The 17863-nt window shown below is 39.1% G+C and overlaps 1 protein-coding gene across 1 annotated transcript in view; it reads left to right on the top strand.

The window, feature by feature from the left end:
* DLGAP2 (DLG associated protein 2) overlaps window positions 1-17863 on the top strand; it is a 405020-nt gene that overhangs the window by 277765 nt on the left and 109392 nt on the right. The window contains exon 5 of the mRNA XM_039528234.1: window positions 16493-17562. Within this exon, the coding sequence (XP_039384168.1) occupies window positions 16493-17562 (1070 nt within the window). The remainder of the gene's footprint in view (window positions 1-16492; window positions 17563-17863) is intronic.

The raw sequence follows: 17863 nt of genomic DNA, 5'->3' as shown, positions 1-17863 counted from the left end.
ATTCCTCTGATCATCCTAGTAGCCCTTCTCTGCATCTGTTCTGGTTTGAATCTATTTTTCTTAAACATGGGAAACTAAATTTCACACAGTATTCCTGATGACATCTCACCAGTGCTTTTTATAATGGTGCTAATACTTTCTCATCTCTATTGGAAATCCTAGGTATGCATTAGCCTTTTTCATAGCCACATCACATTGGCAGCTCATAGTCATACTGTGATCAATCAGTACACCCTGGTCTTTTTCCTCCTCCATCACTTCCAACTGATAAGTCCCCAGCTTGTAGCAAAAATTCTTGTAGTTAATCCCTAAATGCATGACCTTGCACTATTAAATTTCATCCCAGTTCTATTACTCCAATTTTTAAGGCTGTCTAGATGTTTTTGTATGGTATTTCCAGTTCTCCCAACTTTGTGTCATCCACAAATTTTATTAGCACACTCCCACTTTTTGTGGCAAGGTAATTAATAAAAATGTTAAATAAGATTGGTCCCAAGACCGATTCCTGAGGAACTCCACTGGTAACCTCCCTCTAGCCTGACAGTTCACCTTTCAGTATGACCCACTGTACTCTCCCCTTTAACCAGTTCCTTATCCACCTTTCAGTTTTCATGTTAATCCCTATCTTCTCCAATTTAATTAATAATATCCCACGTGGAATGGTATCAGATGCCTTACTGAAATCCAGGTAGATTAGATCTACTGCATTTCCTTTGTCTAAAATATCAGTTATCTTCTCAAAGAAAGAGATCAGGTTGGTCTGGCATGATCTATCTTTTGTAAAACCATCTTGTATTTTATCCCAATTACCGTTTACCTTTATGTCCTTAACTACCTTCTCTTTCAAAATTTGTCCCAATACCTTGTATACAATTGAGGTCAAACTTACAGGCCTGTCATTTCCTGGATCACTTTTTTTCCCTTTCTTAAAAATAGGTGCTGTATTAGCAATTCTTCAGTCATAGGGTACGACCCCTGAGTTTATGGATTCATTAAAAATCTTAGCTATTGGTCTTGCAATTTCACATTCCAATTCCTTTAATATTCTTGGATGGAAATTATCTGGGCCCCCTGCTTTGGTCTCATTAATATGTTTGAGTTTGACTTCCATTTCAGATGTGGTAATTTCTACTTCCATTTCTTCATTGCCATTAGCCACGCTGCCCCTACATTCTTCATTAGCTTTATTAAAAACTGAGGCAAAGTATTTGTTTAGGTGTTGGGCCATGCCTAGATTATCTTTAATCTCCACCCCATCCTCAGTGTTTAGCAGTCCCACTTCTTTATTCCTTGTTTTCTTTTTATTTATATGGCTATTGAACCTTTTACTATTGGTTTTAGTTTCCTGTGCAAGAGTCAACTCTACTTGGCTTTTGGCATTTCTCACTTTCCCCCTTCACTTTCTGACCTCCAAGAGGTAGCTTTTCTTGCTGATCCCTCCCATCTTCCATTCCTTGTAAGCTTTCAGCTTTCTACTTTTGTGTGCAGAGCAGGGGGATGGGGAGAGCGCTGATGTCAGGGTGTGCCCCTGCTCCTGTACCCCATCTCCACAGAGTGGGAGGGAGGGACATAACAGGGCTCAGGATGGAGGGAGCTTGCTATCAGCTGTTGCTGTGTCTGCACAAGCAGGTTTCAGACTGCTGAGTGCCAATCTACAAAGGGCAGCATACTTACAGGGGCAGCGCCTCTCTCTCTCTCTCTCTCTCTCTCACACACACACACACACACACACACACACTCACACACACATACACACACACACACCCTGTGTGTCTCTCTCTGTTACACACACTCTCTGTCTTTTACACTCACCTGCCAACCCATATTTGTATTATTGTTGTTATTACTTGATACTTCTTCCAAAGTGTGTTGTTTTAGTTTTTGGACTGGTTTATGCATTTCATAATTTTTATTTCTCTCTTATGCTTAAATTTAAATAGTGAGTTCTAAAATGCCCAGCCTGTCTTGGCTGGAGTAATTATCCCTGTGGTAACTTTTATATATATATATAATCTAGGTTTTTTGTTTCTACTGGTGGCACACATCCAAGTAATTCCAACCTCCTCCACATTGAGATCCTTGAGTTCTTTGGTTCAGTTGCTTATCACTTGAGGTTTAGCCCCCTTGTGTTTATCAATCAGTAAACCTCTGAAATGGACTCTTCTGAGGGTCACCTTTCCAAATAAAGTTTATTCAAACTGTGAGGAATGTGAGGTGAAGTCTAGTGGTGGAGGAAGCTCCATGCTCTTTCTTCCCCTGCTGGTACCTTCTAAAATGCAAATTGTTCTATTTCCTGCAATCTCCCCCACTCCTCTTGTTAGTTTGATGCCCATATTTACTGTTTATATGTAAATGTGCCTTCATTGTCTGCCTGATGACTGAGTTGGTCAGAAAAGTAAACTCATTTCTTTGCCAGGGCAGATCAGTTTATCATCTGCCCTTGTCATGCCTGGTTAAATACATTTTAGTGATAACCCCAGCATATATCCATAACTCTTAATACACACTAACTATGTGCATACATGACACATGAATATTAATAATCAGTGAGTTATTAGTTTTCAAATGATACCAAACAGGGAATATTTTGTACAGAGATTATCACAACAGTATGTAGGATGTGAGTACAGCCACCCTAAATCTCTCCACATGCCCAGAGGCCAGGTAGACAGAGAAGAGAATGGAGCTGGGGAAGGCAGGGCAGAAATGGGGAAGGACAGGGGTGGCTCACACTCAGTACCAAAAGTTACTCAAAAAAGTTAGTACAGCCCTGGATCCCTGGGAGCAAATGGAGCCAGGAGCCAGAGTGGCCCTAGTTTCCCATGGATCAAAGGGATCTGCCAGTTTTGGAGGGCTTTGTATTGAGAAATCTTAAGTGATTTTATTGAGATTCCTAAGTGAAAGTCTCGGTGTGTAACTTTAACCATCGCAAGGGACAACTGGAAACCTTGAAAAGGCCTATGCAAGATCAGAGATAGACACTTCCCTTCTCATTTAAAGTTTACTGCCGCGGTCAATGATGGTTATTAGAAGGTATAAAGTTTCTTTGTTCTGGTTAAGGCATCTCTATTTTCTTCTTTCGGGGGCCATTTTGGAATCTCAGTATTTGCACAGAGAATAGTCATTGGCTGATAAAGACAATCTTTAAATAAAGAAACTAATTTTATTAGAACACTCTTTGCTTAGGCACACAAAGAAGTTACAGACAAATAGACAGTTTCTCAGAATATACTTTTCTATGAACAGTATATACAACATATAAAACTTGCCTTAGAACGTCCAGGCATTAAAGCAGTTCCTGTTGTCAACCATGAGGGACCATTGTTTTGATGTGCTGGCATATTTAAGAGCCATTAAAGGTAACAAGTTCTATTAGTTTGTAGCAAATGTCCATGGTGGAATTCTCTACCAAAGCAGATCAAAGTGCTTAAAAAGACAATTCACCAGCTGTGTTGATATTTTCATATGTAAAAGAACTAGGATTGAATGGCAGTTTCTCTTGCCATTTTCCTAACACTCAAACTCCATCCAAATGAAAAGTTTCAAATAACAAAGGAAAATCATAGCAATTACACTCCAACTTTCTTTTACTCATATTCAGCACTGTAGTGTTGTGTTTATCTAGGCTGCTGTGCTGTTGCTGCATATTCAAGGGCCAATACTGATTTCATCAGAGTTTGAAGTGTGTTTGGAAGAATAGATATTGGTATTCTGGGCTATTATCCAGTCTTTTCTCACTAACCCTTATATTAGACAATATCTTGTCAGAATGTCTACATAATACAGCATTCAAATGAGGCACTGATTTGTTCCACTATACAGCCATATCCGAGGCAGGGCTAAGAATGCTGAATGGTTTAATTTTAGCTGTGTCCCCTCATGAACTGCTCAGTTGTCATATTTTATTAGACGCTATGTACTTGTTCCCATTCTTTTGATTGGATAGTTACTGTCTTTTTATGATAAAGCTATATTTTAATTTATTATTTGTGTCACAGTAACACCTATGGCCCCAAATTAGATTGGAACCTCATTGTGTGGGGCCTTATATACCATACGGTAAGAGAGAGTCCCTTATTCTTTCTCTGAAGAGTTTACAAACTAAATAGGATTACTTCAGTCATTTTACAGGTGGGGAACTGAGGTACAGAGAGATTAAGTGTCATGTCCAAACCTATATAAAATGTCTGTAGGTATCCTGAGTTCTGCTCTGCTGCCCTAACCAGACCATCTCAGATGTTGTCTTTTAATTCTCAATGTCCATTGGGGATTTAAGGCTTAATGAGGCTGGGAAAAGTTCAGTTAGTTCCTCCTTTTCAGGACTTGGATTTGGTGAGGGATTGTGAGAGCACCAACCAGAAACCCAGACCATGTGTGTGCTTGCAGCCACCTGGTTACCTCCATTGCAATGCCAGCTCCACCCCTGTGCCTATCTTTTATCATCTCTTCTCAGCTGTTCAAGGAGCATCTGCTCTTGCTGAAGTTAAGAGGCTCTATGTTGTTGCTGAGTGCAGCTCAAACATACGAATTTGCCATATTGGCTCAGAGCTGTGGTCCATGTACTCCAGTATCCTATATCTGGCATAAGACAGTGATAGACACTTCAGAAGCAGGTACAAGAAACCCTGCAATAGGCAGGGGTGGTATAATCTGGCCTCTAGGGAAGTTTCCACATAGCCCTTAATATTTAGAGATTGGCTTAAGCTCTGAAGCATGAGCTTTATATCCCGTTTAAAACTTCTTGTTGTAGTTCTTACTGTTATTGCTGTGGATGTTCTTGCTATTCATATAAATGTGAAATTTCTCTTTGAATCTTGCTAAGCTCTGACTTCAGCAACATCCTGAGGCAATGAGTTCCACAGTCTGTGAAAGAATATTTTCTTTTATCAATTTTCAATTTGCTGCCTTTCCATTTTATTAAGTGTCCCTTTGGTTTTGTGTTATGAGACAGTGAGAATAGAAGTTCTTTAATCACTCTCTCAATACCATTCATTATTTTTGTATACTTTTATTGCGTCTCTTCTTAATCATTTCCTTGCCAATCCTTATCTTTTCCATTTTTCTTCAGAGGAGAGCTTTCCTATGCCCTAGTAATTTTTTCATGCTCATCTCTGAACCCCTTCTAATCTGAAAAGCTATTTGAGATGGGGTGACCAGTATTGCATGTAGTATTCCAGAGGAGGATGAACCATTGATTTATATAACATCTTCATAATATTTTCCATATTTTTTCTCCGTCCCATTTCTTATGTAGTCTAGCATTTTGTTAGCTTTTTGACTACAGCTCTATATTGAGCAGAGGTCTTCATTGAGCAGGATGCCACATCCTTTTCCTGAGATGATTAGAGTGACTTTACAACCCAGTTAGATGTATGAGTAATTCAGATTTTTCCATGCAACAGGCATTACTTTGCATTTATTAACACAAAATTTCATCTGCTGTCATGTTGCCCATTCACTGAGCTTAGTTAAGAGGTATGAATACAGCATATTTATAAACTGCATTGGAAAAATAAAATATATTAGGTACCTATTACCATTTAAAAAGTCAACATTTGTAGGTGTCTAAGTATAGGGGAGACTTGTGATATATATTTCAGATACCATTGCATTATAACTGTTGGCAAATGCCAGCCTCTAAATGATATCCACTATATATAAGGCCAGAAGAGCTTTATGAAAGCACTTATGCGCTGTGAAAGGTACATTATTGTAATATACAATAGAGGTGCAAATGGTAGATCATGCTTACACAGTGAACTGACATGGAAGTAGTTTAAGTGAACCTGCATTTTATTTTCTCTTACATCAGGCTCCCATATTTCTGAAGTCACACAGAGGAGCGCTGCCAGGACGAGGTTCAGAAATGCCAATTTACTTCCCATTTACTTCAGAAGAGTCAGGATTTCACTACTGAACATTCTGCCTCAACTCAGAAAAATCAAACTATTTTCTGATAGTCTTCCAGCTGGATCCTCACCTTCTGTAACCCTCAATTAGCCACCATCCTCAGTTTTCCTCCTTTTCAGCAACTCTCTAATAACTCCTGTCCTGTCCTTTCCATTTCCGTCATAACTCTCCCAGTCCAACAGAATGAGGTTAAATCTTTAGATTTATTTAACGTAAGGGGAAAAAAGAAGAAAAATGTGTGTCTTTAACTTGACATCATAAATACCACTGGGACTGGTTATTCAACTAGACATAGATTGTAGGACTAGGGAACATCATTGGTTGAATGATGTAAAAAAAATAGAGAATCTGAAAAATTATCATGGTCCACGTTTTCTTAAATCACATTAAAATAGTGAAATAGGAACACTTTGAGAATCAATCAGTCAATGATACCTTTAAGTTCTTTGCCCAAAATGGCCATTTTCTGTTGTCACATTATCATGTATCTGGGGGGAATTTGCATAAATGTCTATCAACTACAGCAACCTCCCATTAACTCAATTCCACATTAAGCAAATCTGCTACCCATTAGGCTTGAAATGGCATCTGACAGAAATTTTAAAATTGATTAAAACTGATAGCCATTGCTAAATGATTTGGCCTTGTAAATGTCAAACAATGCTTGCTTGGAGTTGTACCATGTAAATATCTAGTTTGTTGAGTGTTACTTTCTTGTACTGCATGATTTGTTGAGGCTTCTAATGTACTTGTACCAATCAAATTGCAATTTGATAATATTCAACCCTAGCTAAAGCTGATCCTGTGTTTTTATTATAATTGGATATTTGAATAAAGTAGCTGAGATTCTTTCTCAGTAAGCATTTAGGGTGAATTCCTGGCTCCACTGAACTCAATGGAAGTTTGCCCTTGATTTTAATGGAACGAGGATTTCATCTGTACATAGAGAATAGTGGACAAATTCATATGGGTCTTTGAATTTGACTAACATATTGATTTTGCCGTCCTTTCTTACTGAGTTTCCCGGTGAACTGGTGAGTTTCCCAAACTCAGCCCTAGAATAATGAGTTGCAATTCCAGTGATGTCAGTGGAGTTTGAAGTGTTACTTCCAGGCTCTATTTGGCCTACTAACTACACGGTATTCATCCTTCAATTCCATACAGCTGTGTCTCTAGAAGGTGGCAGGAAATAACTGATAAGTTAGTTTAGCTCTTTCTAAGATGACGCTTACATGGGTCAGCAAAAGCCAGTGCCTTATGGTCTTGTCAAATGCAGATCTTCATATTTTTTTCACTAGATTCCACATATGGACAGATTCTGTGAAAAATGATGAGTTTAAAAAATTATTTTGCTCACTTCCCACTTCCCTCATAGTGATATTGTGAAGAATAATGAAATGTTTGTTCAGCAGTTTGAAATTGTAAAGCACTGTGAAGTGCTAAGTATTAAGTATTATTATTACTTTCACAGATTTTGTTGTATTCTATGGAATCCAAATTTTCATGTAAAAAAATGAAGTTTTGGGGCCTCTTCTTTGAAAAGGTAACCTTTCTTCTGTGGCTAAATGTACTGTAGATTTAAGTGCAGTCAGCTTTGCAGAAAAATGTCTGTAAAAATACCAACATATGGTACCATCCTACAATTCCTCCATGTGCTGAGCTCTTATTGACTTAGGATCCAGTTCTGCACGCATTTATGCACGAGTTGTCCCACTAAACTCAGTGGGATTGTTCATGTGTGTAAAGTTACTTATGTGCATAAAGATTTACAGGGGCCAGTCTTAAATGGGAGTTCTGCATGTGACAGGCTTGCAGTATCAGACCCCATAGCATTTGCAAACCTGTGAATTCCAATTATTTTACTTATATAAGATAGTAAGTTCTAAGTGTACTTGAAAACATAACGTCAGATTCATGATTGGCATTTCTGATGTCCATAAATTTGTGAACCTACTTGGACATTGTGCAAGGTCCATCTCGTTTTTCCAGATATTTGGGAGCAGGTTGTCTGAAGGGCTAGGGAGCTTCATGTGTGTTGGTGCCAAATATATACATATACTGTGGTACAATGAACAGGCAGTTAAGTAATATTATTCATACAAGAATTTTTATAGGAATGTACATTTTAAGGACAGCATTGTAATATGTCCTCTAGCATAGGATGAGTGACAACTGAATGTCCAATATCTTTAACGGATGTAAATAACTTAAATTGACATGAAATTCTGTGTATAAGAAGATGAGGAGGTAAACTTACATCTGAAGGGCTCTGTCTTGCATCCTTGATTTATGCAAATAGTTCCACTCAAGTCAGTGGGATAAGAAAGCTGCAGGATTGGGCCCAAAATGAGAGTTATCTTTTATATAATGATTAGGGCTGTCAATTAACTCACGTGATTAACTCAAAAATTAATCACAATTAATCACAGTTTTAATTGCATTCTTAAACAGTAGAATTCCAATTGAAATTTATTAAACATTTTGGATGTTTTTCTACATTTTCAAATATATTGATTTCAATTACAACACAGAATACAAAGTGTACACTGCTCACTTTATATTATTTTTTATTACAAATATTTGCACTGTAAAAATGATAAACAAAAGAACTAGTATTTTTCAATTTACCTTAGTACAATCTTTTTATCATGAAAGTGCAACTTACAAATTTAGATTTTTTTTGTTACATAACTGCACTCAAAAACAAAACTTTAAAGCCTACAAGTCCACTCAATCCTACTTCTCATTCAGCCAATTGCTAAGACAAACAAGTTTATTTACATTTACAGGAGATAATACTGCCCACTTCTTATTTACAATGTCACCAGAAAGAACAGGTGTTCACACAGGACTTTTGTAGACAGCATTGCAAGGTATTTATGTGCCAGATATGCTAAACATTCATATGCCCCTTCATGCTTCGGCCACCATTCCAGAGGACATGCTTCCATGCTGATGAAGCTTGTTAAAAAAATAATGTGTTAATTAAATTTGTGAGTGAACTCCTTGGGGGAGAATTGTATGTCTCTAGCTCCATTTTACCCACATTCTGCCATATATTTCATGTTATAGTAGTCTCAGATGATGATTCAGCATATGTTCATTTTAAGAACACTGTCACTGCAGATTTGACAAAATGCAAAGAAGGTACCAATGAGAGATTTCTAAAGATAGCTACAGCACTCGACCCAAAGTTTAGGAATCTGAAGTGCCTTCCAAAATCTGAAAGGGATGAGGTCAGAAGTCTTAAAAGAGACTTGGATGTGGAAACTACAGAACTCGAACCACCAAAAAGATCAACCTTCTGACTCAGATGATGAAAATGAACATGCGTTCGTCTGCACTGCTTTGGATCGTTTTTTTAGCAGAACCTATCAGCATGGACGCATATCCTCTGGAATGGTTTTTGAAGCATCCAGGGACATATGAATCTTTAGCGCATCTGGCATGTAAATATCTTGCGATGCCAGCTACAACAGGGCCATGAAAACACCTGTGCTCACTTTCAGGTGACATTGTAACAAAGAAGTGGGCAGCATTATCTCTTGCAAATGTAAACAAACTTGTTTGAGTGATTGGCTGAACAAGAAATAGGACTGAGTGGACTTGTAGGCTCTAAAGTTTTACATCATTTTATTTTTGAATGGAGTTATTTTTTGTACATAATTCTACATTTGTAAGTTCAACTTTTATGATAAAGAGATTGCACTACTTGTATTAGGTGAATTGAAAAATACTATTTCTTTTGTTTTTTACAGTGCAAATATTTGTAATGAAAAAATAAAGTGAGCACTGTATGCTTTGCATTATATGTTATAATTGAAATCAATATATTTGAAAATGTAGAAAACATCTAAAATATTTAAATAAATGGTATTCTATTATTGTTTAATTGTGCGATTAATTGCACGATTAATTTTTTTAATCGCTTGACAGCCCTAACGATGATGATTGCCTACAATTGAGACATGAGGTAAAATTTTCAAAAGCACCCTAGTGACTTAGATACTTAAAACCCAATTTTGAAAGAGACTCAGGCACTTCAGACAGAGCCCTAGTCTCATTGAATTTCAATGGGATGTAGGTTTCTAAATACCAAAATCATTTTTGAAAATGGGATTTAGCCTCCCAAGTCACAGAAGCACTTTTCAAAAATGTATTCTTGTTCCCTTCACTGTAGCAAGAACAATCTGGTGCTTTACCTTTAGTCTAGAGGTAGGATGTGTAGCTCCCTTCCATCACTGCAGCTTCACAATAATCTAGCAGAGGTGTTACAGAGCCTGTATCCTATCTCTAGACATCTTTTGTACTGTGCCTCCCACCATTATCTTGGGTTATCAAAGCCTTTATCCAGATTTAATATTAGGTATCCCTTCCCTGCAACATCTTTATCATACCACAGAGCAATTCAAAGAGCTTGAATTTCCTTTCTATTAAAATATACACCAGAGTAACTAAGGCCTTAATCCTGCAGTTCACTGTGCATCAGTCACCCATTGAATCCATACTCAGCCCCATCACTAAATATATCTCACTGGGGTTCTGTGCAGGACAAGAGATGCGCCCATGCAGGATGAATTGCAAAATTGGGGCCTTAGTGCATAAATGTTTGGTTTGGATGAAATTGCAATTGTGTTACGCCTGGATCCATACATATGGCATATTGCACACACATCTTCATTTGCAAATTCAGCTGCAGAATGAGTATAAAAGTAGTAAAAGCCAATTTCTGAAATTCAGAGGTTCAGATCAAACCTCTTTGGTCTCCATAAATAGGCTGGAAATCTCATGAGACTAGAATAGCTCCGTGGGACATATCCAGTATTTGTTCCTTCCAGTTGGCCAGTTAGTCAACCATTGCAATCAACAAAAGGTTCACTTTCAATGCTGGAATAAGTTATAAGCAAACAATTTAACAGGGGACAATTGCTCTTGGGTTCTTACGCAGGCAAAACTCCCATTAAAGCCACAATGGCTGCAGGAATGGGCCCCAGGGGCTGTTCCTGCTCCAGTTGAAACCTATGGCAAGATTTCAGAGGTGCTGAGCAGTTGCAGCTCCATTGAATTCATCTGGAAGTGTGGTTGCTCAGCACCTCTTCAGATCAGGACCATTGGCTCAGGCCCTAAGTGACAGAGGTCCTCAATATTTTGCAAAAATAAAGGAATTCTTTTAAATTCCCTCTGTATATTGGCAAAAATCCATGCAAGCTTTTTTTATTATTATTAGTTCTTTTCCCTCCTACTGGTGTGCCACAGTCCCTCTAATGGGCTGTAGTTAGGCTCCTAAGTTATTTGCATGGCATACTTAGAAATAAAGAACTAGTCTACTTAAAATGTGAGCAGTTTAGTGTGTTGCTTGACTGATGAACCATTTGCAAATATTTTTTCAATGGAAATCACAGCAATTTTCCAATACAAGTGGGTAAGTATTGCGTATGGTTTATTACTTCCAGGCATTATCATTTTTTATGCTTTTTCAGTTTGCATTCAATATGAGACATACAGACAAATCTGTAGAGCTAAATTTGCAGCGACAAATACTTGCTTTGAATGTCTGAGACATTTCCAGTTGTTTTCACACTGATTCCCTCTAGCAAATAGCAGAGTTCCAGGAAGTTACAGATGCAGAGCCTTGATTTTTCATTGCTTAAAGGTTTTCAGGCCTCTTGCCCTAGCACACTAATGTTAACAGAGCTACTTCACAATTTCAAGCAATGCTCTCAGTAATTAAAGTTGATGCTGGCTGCCTCCTCTTCCTTGATGCTGACACAAGGTAGGGATACTGGCATGTTCTCAAGAATTATGGCCAGTGCTTAGAGGGAAGAGAACAGCCTAGCAGCTACTTGAAATAAAAGAGCAGCATTTTTAAAATTGGAAAGTGGATTGGAGTACCCAGGAGAAGGTGGAAGAAGGCAGAGGAGGGGACGGATGCTGTAATGGGGGAAGAGAGGGAATGGATGGGAAAGGATGCAATTCTGACATCCATCAGAGTTTAAGTTTGGTGAATTGTTATACAGTGTTCCATAGCATAGAAAGGGCAGCTTTAAAGAGTTTTACCGGATTTTTAAAATTGCTAATAGGTCTTCAAACTAAGGGTCAAATGCCATCCTTATATGCTATCCATATATGCCAACATATATCTGGGTCAATGCCATGAAAGGAATAAATTGTATATATGGATTAGTCCAATTGTCTCTAATGGCCTCATCCAAAGTCCCTTGAAGTCAGTGAAAGATTCCTCTCTTTCTCCTATAGAACCTCAATAAAAGCCACTAATCTTGTTGCAGGATTAACATGATGTATTTCCTCAGCCCCTAGTTACTCTGGCCAAACTAGTCTGATTACTCTAATTTGCTATGTTCAAAGCTTCCTTGGTTTTGTATGCTAACTGGCAGTGCAACTTTCTTTGTAGGAGACATTAGTATCTTCAATTATGAAAAACTGTAAAATATTGTTATAAGAAAACATACGGCCTGCTCTTGTAGAAAAGTGACTGAATAAGCTCATTCTTTCATTTTTATTGTCTCCTTTAAGAAACAAGGCAAAACTCCTGCCACATTCTGGCTTGTTTATATTATATTTTTTTAAGCTTGCTCTGACATTGATATTCAAATTAGGCCAAGTACTTGGGTGCTCAGGAGTAGGGCAGAGACTGAGGAGAGGGAATGTACAGGGCAAACTCCAAGAATTTGATAATTTCATAGTGAAAGTAAATAAGTAAATGAAATTCTTTAGAGGACTGGTAATGGGACACTAGTGATGCCCAAGAGCATTCTGTTTTATGTCCAAAGTGGAGCTCTTAGCTGAGTGATTTGGGACCTTGGTGTAGGTGATTGTTTGCTTATCAATGTAATTATGAATTTTATTTATTATAAACTTTTCTCCTTGGAAGAAAAATCTCCTTTTTTAATTTTTAATTTTTTAAAATATGCTTTGTAATAAAGTTGCACAGTAGTCACAAGAACACAATTAATTGTGACAAAAATACATAAATCCCACCCAAGTATGTGAAAGATGTGATTTATACAGTATAACAGTATACAGGCAATTATACCCAATCATTGTGCAGTCTTACTGTGCAAGGATCATAGACGTTAGAGATGAAAAGTATGCTGTTAGATCACCCACTCTAACGTGATCACACCCCTAGAGCTGTAGCCAGCTGAAAATATTTGCAGCCTTCTGTGGTGCGGGCTCTGGCTGGGCGGCACTTACCTCGGGCAGCTCCCAGAAGCGACCGGCATGTCTGGCTTGTACGTTCAGGGGCAGCCAGGTGGCTCAATGCTCTGCCCCTGCCTGAAAGCACTGCCCCTGCAGCTCCCATTAGCCGTGGTTCCTGGACAATGGGAGCTGTGGATTTGGCGCTCGGGCCGGGGGCATCACGTAGAGACCCGTTGGCCGCCCCTGTGCCTAGGGGGTGCAGGGACCTGCCGGTCACTTCTGGGAGCCACCCGGAGCCAGGGCAGGTAGGGAGTCTGCCTTAGCCCTGCTGCGCTGCCAACCAGACTTTGGCCTATTAAAATCTCCCATATTGCCTTTAATAGTCACAGGGAGATTGAGGCCGATTCTGGGAGACTCCTAGCCAATCTGAGAGGGCTGGCAACCCTAACTTTTGCTGGTTTCTTGATTTGACTGAGGGGCCTTCTTTCACTGCTCTTGGGCTGTCAACTAAAAGCACTGGCCACTTTGGGAAAAGTTGCCGTAAGTTTGTGTGTATTTCAGTTTCTCCATCTTTAAAAAAGAGGTCAGTAATACCTACAGTATCTCACAGAGATGTTGTGAGGACTAATTCAGTAATGTTTGTTAGGTTCTTTGAGATCCTGTAGTGGGAGATGCTTCATAAATGCAAAGCATGGAGCATTACTATTCTCATGATACTAGCTGGTGATATAGTGGGTTAGCTACCATTAAATATTCTGCTAGTGATGTGGCTAAATCCAAATGGACTGTTATAATAATTTACTGTTTTGTCTATATAATAGTTCTGCTTTTCACTGGATAATCAAAATTAGGTCATTCCAGTGGAACATTTCTATTTTTGTCTCTTTTGTGTACCCATATTTGTGCAGGAGATTCTGAGCTAAACAGTACAATAGACTAGAATCTGTGTATAGAACAATGAGTTTTCATTTTAATATGATAGGCCAGAAATAGGTAAAATAGATTGATATAAACAAAACTGAAGTAGAAAAGAGTGGAGAAAGATTAATATAATACCACAGTAAAGCAGGGAGATGAAATCTTGATTCCGTTGAAGTCAATTTTGACTTTTGTGAGTTCAGGATTTCACCCAAGATGCAGAATAAGATTTTGTTATTTTAATTGAATATTGGATTTCCTTTAAAACCTTGCTTAAAATTCTATTAAAAATAATAAATTATTACTTAAGTATCCCCCAGTATACCAGACTGCTCTGGTTATAACTTTGCTCTTGCCAAAGAATATCAGTGAATTGCTATTGTATCATGGGTATTGTATTATTTGCAAAGAGGAAGATACCCATTTGCCTGTATTCAGAGCCAGGCTTTGATTTTTAGACCACCAATGGGGACCTGAGGAGGGAGAGACTTTCCACAGGTGTATAAAGATCACTCCAGCTGCTCCTTCACTATTGTGTTACCTTTGAAAGCTGTTTCCTGATGTCAGATTATGACAAGCAGCGACTTCTCTGGCTTCCAGTTCCATTGAAGTCTCTACTTGTTTGTAGCATGCACCTGCAGTAACTTACCCATTACTGCGTTCTCAAGAGTAAGTTTGCAGAAAGATGGTGCTGAAGTGAGTTGGAAGTATAAATTCTCGAATGCATAGATGATCCTCTAAAGGATTGGTTTTAAATAGCCTAGATATTTATCTGCTTTTGAAATGTTTGCCTTAATAAGCTGAATTTTGAGGAGGAATATGAATGCCTAAATCAAACTGAAGTATTCCTTGGGTTTTCAAATTTTTGTTTGCCGAATTTGACAGCTGCAAGGACTTGCATAAGAAAAGGAGATGAATTAATCAAAAACTGAATACCATATACCTTCATTTACAAGCCACCCTTGATTAATAATCATTCCTGTTTAGTAGCCATAACTTTACTACAAAAACTACAGGAGCAAATAATTAACTATAATAGAAGCGGTAGCTTCTACATGTAGATATATGGTATCTGCTGTCACCAGCAATAACACAGAATGGTTGAAAGAAATGTTATCTCATTACAGTACTCTGGGACAAATGTATAATTGGGACAAATAGTACGTTTTGGAGATGACTGTACAGTATAAGAAAGTGACTGCTATGGGAATGCATCTGGATAGCTGATGAGTAAGGCTCCATGTTTGTCACAGAGGTCACGGAAGTCATGGATTCCATGACTTTCTGTGACCTCCGTATCTTCTGCAGCGGTCAGCGCGCGTGGCCTGGGGGCTGCCTGAGCAGTCTTGGGGGCCCCCACCTCCCAGCAGCAGGAGTTTTGGGGGGGCTCAGGGCTGAGGGTTGGGGTCTGGGGTGGTGCTTACTTTGGGGGGGCTCCTCAGAAGGGCAACAGCAACTCCATCCCTCAGATCCTAGCTCCACATGCTGCCTCCATCAGCAGACACCGCTCCCGCTGCTCCCATTGGCCACTGTTCCCAGCCAATGGGAGCTGCCGAACTGTGGTGTGGGGTGGAGCTGAGGCAGCATGTGAAGCTAGGAGTTGGGGGAACTGCTTCCCAAGAGCTGGGTAGGGAACCTGTCCCAGCCCTGCCAACCCCCTCCCCCTCCAGTACCCGCAGTGCCTGTGCCCCCGAGCACCCGTGGTGTCCTCCAGGCTGCGCCTCCCCAGCACCCACGGTGCCCCCCAGGACTGCCCTCCCAAGCCACCCCTCCCTCCAACATTTAGTCAGAGTATATAATAGGCTGTGAATTTTTGTTTACTGCCCATGACCTGTCCATGACTTTTACTGAAAATACTCATGACTAAAACGTAGACTTACTGATAAGAGATGCTCAAATAGTGTCAGACACCCGCTCATGAAAAGTTTAGGGACATGGAAACCAGGTTGAATTCAGTGTGTTCATTGTCCTTTATTATTTGCTGTTTATTACTTGTAGTTTAGTTTGTATATATGTTCTTTGAATAGCAAATTTGGGGTCTGTAGCTGAGATTCACTTGATCAAAAAATGAAGTTCAGTTTGTGAGAAAACAGTTTATAAGGATTTGGTCATCCAATTGGGGACCAGAAACAATACCACGTGACTTAGGTGACCAGTCACAAAGCTTGAGTAGTGAAGTCAAAATATCAATTAATTAACTGAATGCTCAAAATGTATCCATCAAAATTGTTTGAGTAGATTTGCATAATGAACACATTCAGAAAAATCTAGATCTGTTTGTAGACAACTTGTAAACAAGAAAAAAAGGTTTAAATTCACCAAATAAGTTGTTTTCAGCAAATATTTAACCAGCTTTAATTTGGAGATTGGAGTCCCTGACTGGTAACTGAGACCTTCCATTGAGTTTCTATGAAAAAATGCTTTATTTTCATAATATATTTGTACTTTTAAAATTAATATTTTAATTAGCTACAATACTGAACTGTGTATGTTCTATCAACAGACCAGCAGTACTCCTGGTCACCTTCTCAGCACTTCAATGAAGAAAGATTCTCGCCTGCTCCGAGGAACATGAAAGGATTATCTGGTAGTCGCAACCAACCACAATTATGTTCTGCTCATACTTGTGGTTTAGCATCCCCTGAAGATTGTGAACACACCCATGATCATATCCACCATGGGCAGGAGCCAAGGCAATCATATCTTCTCAGCCCTACAGAGAGCTGCCCACTGGACCATCATCGCTGCTCACCGCGAAGCTCCATCCATTCAGAATGCATGATGATGCCCATGGTTATGGGCGATCACATGTCAAGTAGCACTTTCCCCAGAATGCACTACAGCTCACATTACGAAACGAGGGACGATTGCGCCATGTCTCACGCTAACCCTAAGATTAACCGAATTCCTGCCAATCTCCTGGATCAGTTTGAGAAACAACTTCCTCTCCACAGGGATGGGTTTCACACTTTACAATATCAGAGGACCTCAACAGCTGCAGAACAACGCAGTGAAAGCCCAGGAAGAATACGCCATCTTGTTCATTCAGTCCAGAAACTTTTCACTAAGTCTCATTCTTTGGAAGGATCATCCAAAGGCAATGTCAATGGGACAAAGGGAGACAGTCGAGGGGACGACCATCATCATGGACATCATTCCAAGCACAGCAAAAGGAGTAAAAGTAAGGAACGAAAACCAGAGAGCAAGCATAAATCTGGTATGAGTAGCTGGTGGAGCTCTGATGATAATTTGGACAGTGATAGCACTTATCGCACACCTAGTGTGATTAATAGGCATCATGTAGATCATATCTCCCACTGCTACCCTGAAGCTCTCCAGGGGCACTTTGGGGATCTCTCACTAAAGACTTCCAAAAGTAACAATGATGTGAAATGTTCTGCTTGTGAAGGGCTAGCAATGACCCCTGATGGTAAATACATGAAAAGGAGTTCTTGGTCTACACTTACAGTAAGCCAGGCTAAAGAAGCTTATCGCAAGTCATCGCTTAACCTAGATAAGCCTCTGGTTCATCAGGAAATCAAACCTTCCTTGAGGCCGTGCCATTACCTTCAGGTAAAAGCCAGATTTGGTTAATATTTGCAATAGAAAAGCAATTAGTTATAATTTATGCCAGAAAGTCATTGTAAAACTATAGGGGTGCCCTGTAAATCTTTCTCAAAGGTTATGGTATTCATCTACTGCAGATATCTTGGAGGTGGGAAATCTGCAGTATTTATTCTTTATTAATAGGATTCAGATTGAAATGTGAATAAAATTGACGTAATGTTAACTAGTCTAATTTTAATGAATTTGTTTTCAGTACCTGAGTTAATCCTGTATTTAAATCTTGGTGAAGTCTGTGTTTCAGATTACA

Source organism: Mauremys reevesii, linkage group 3 (genome assembly GCF_016161935.1).
Source record: "Mauremys reevesii isolate NIE-2019 linkage group 3, ASM1616193v1, whole genome shotgun sequence".
NCBI lineage: Eukaryota > Metazoa > Chordata > Testudines > Geoemydidae > Mauremys > Mauremys reevesii.
This window is presented reverse-complemented; position numbering and strand designations above follow the sequence as displayed.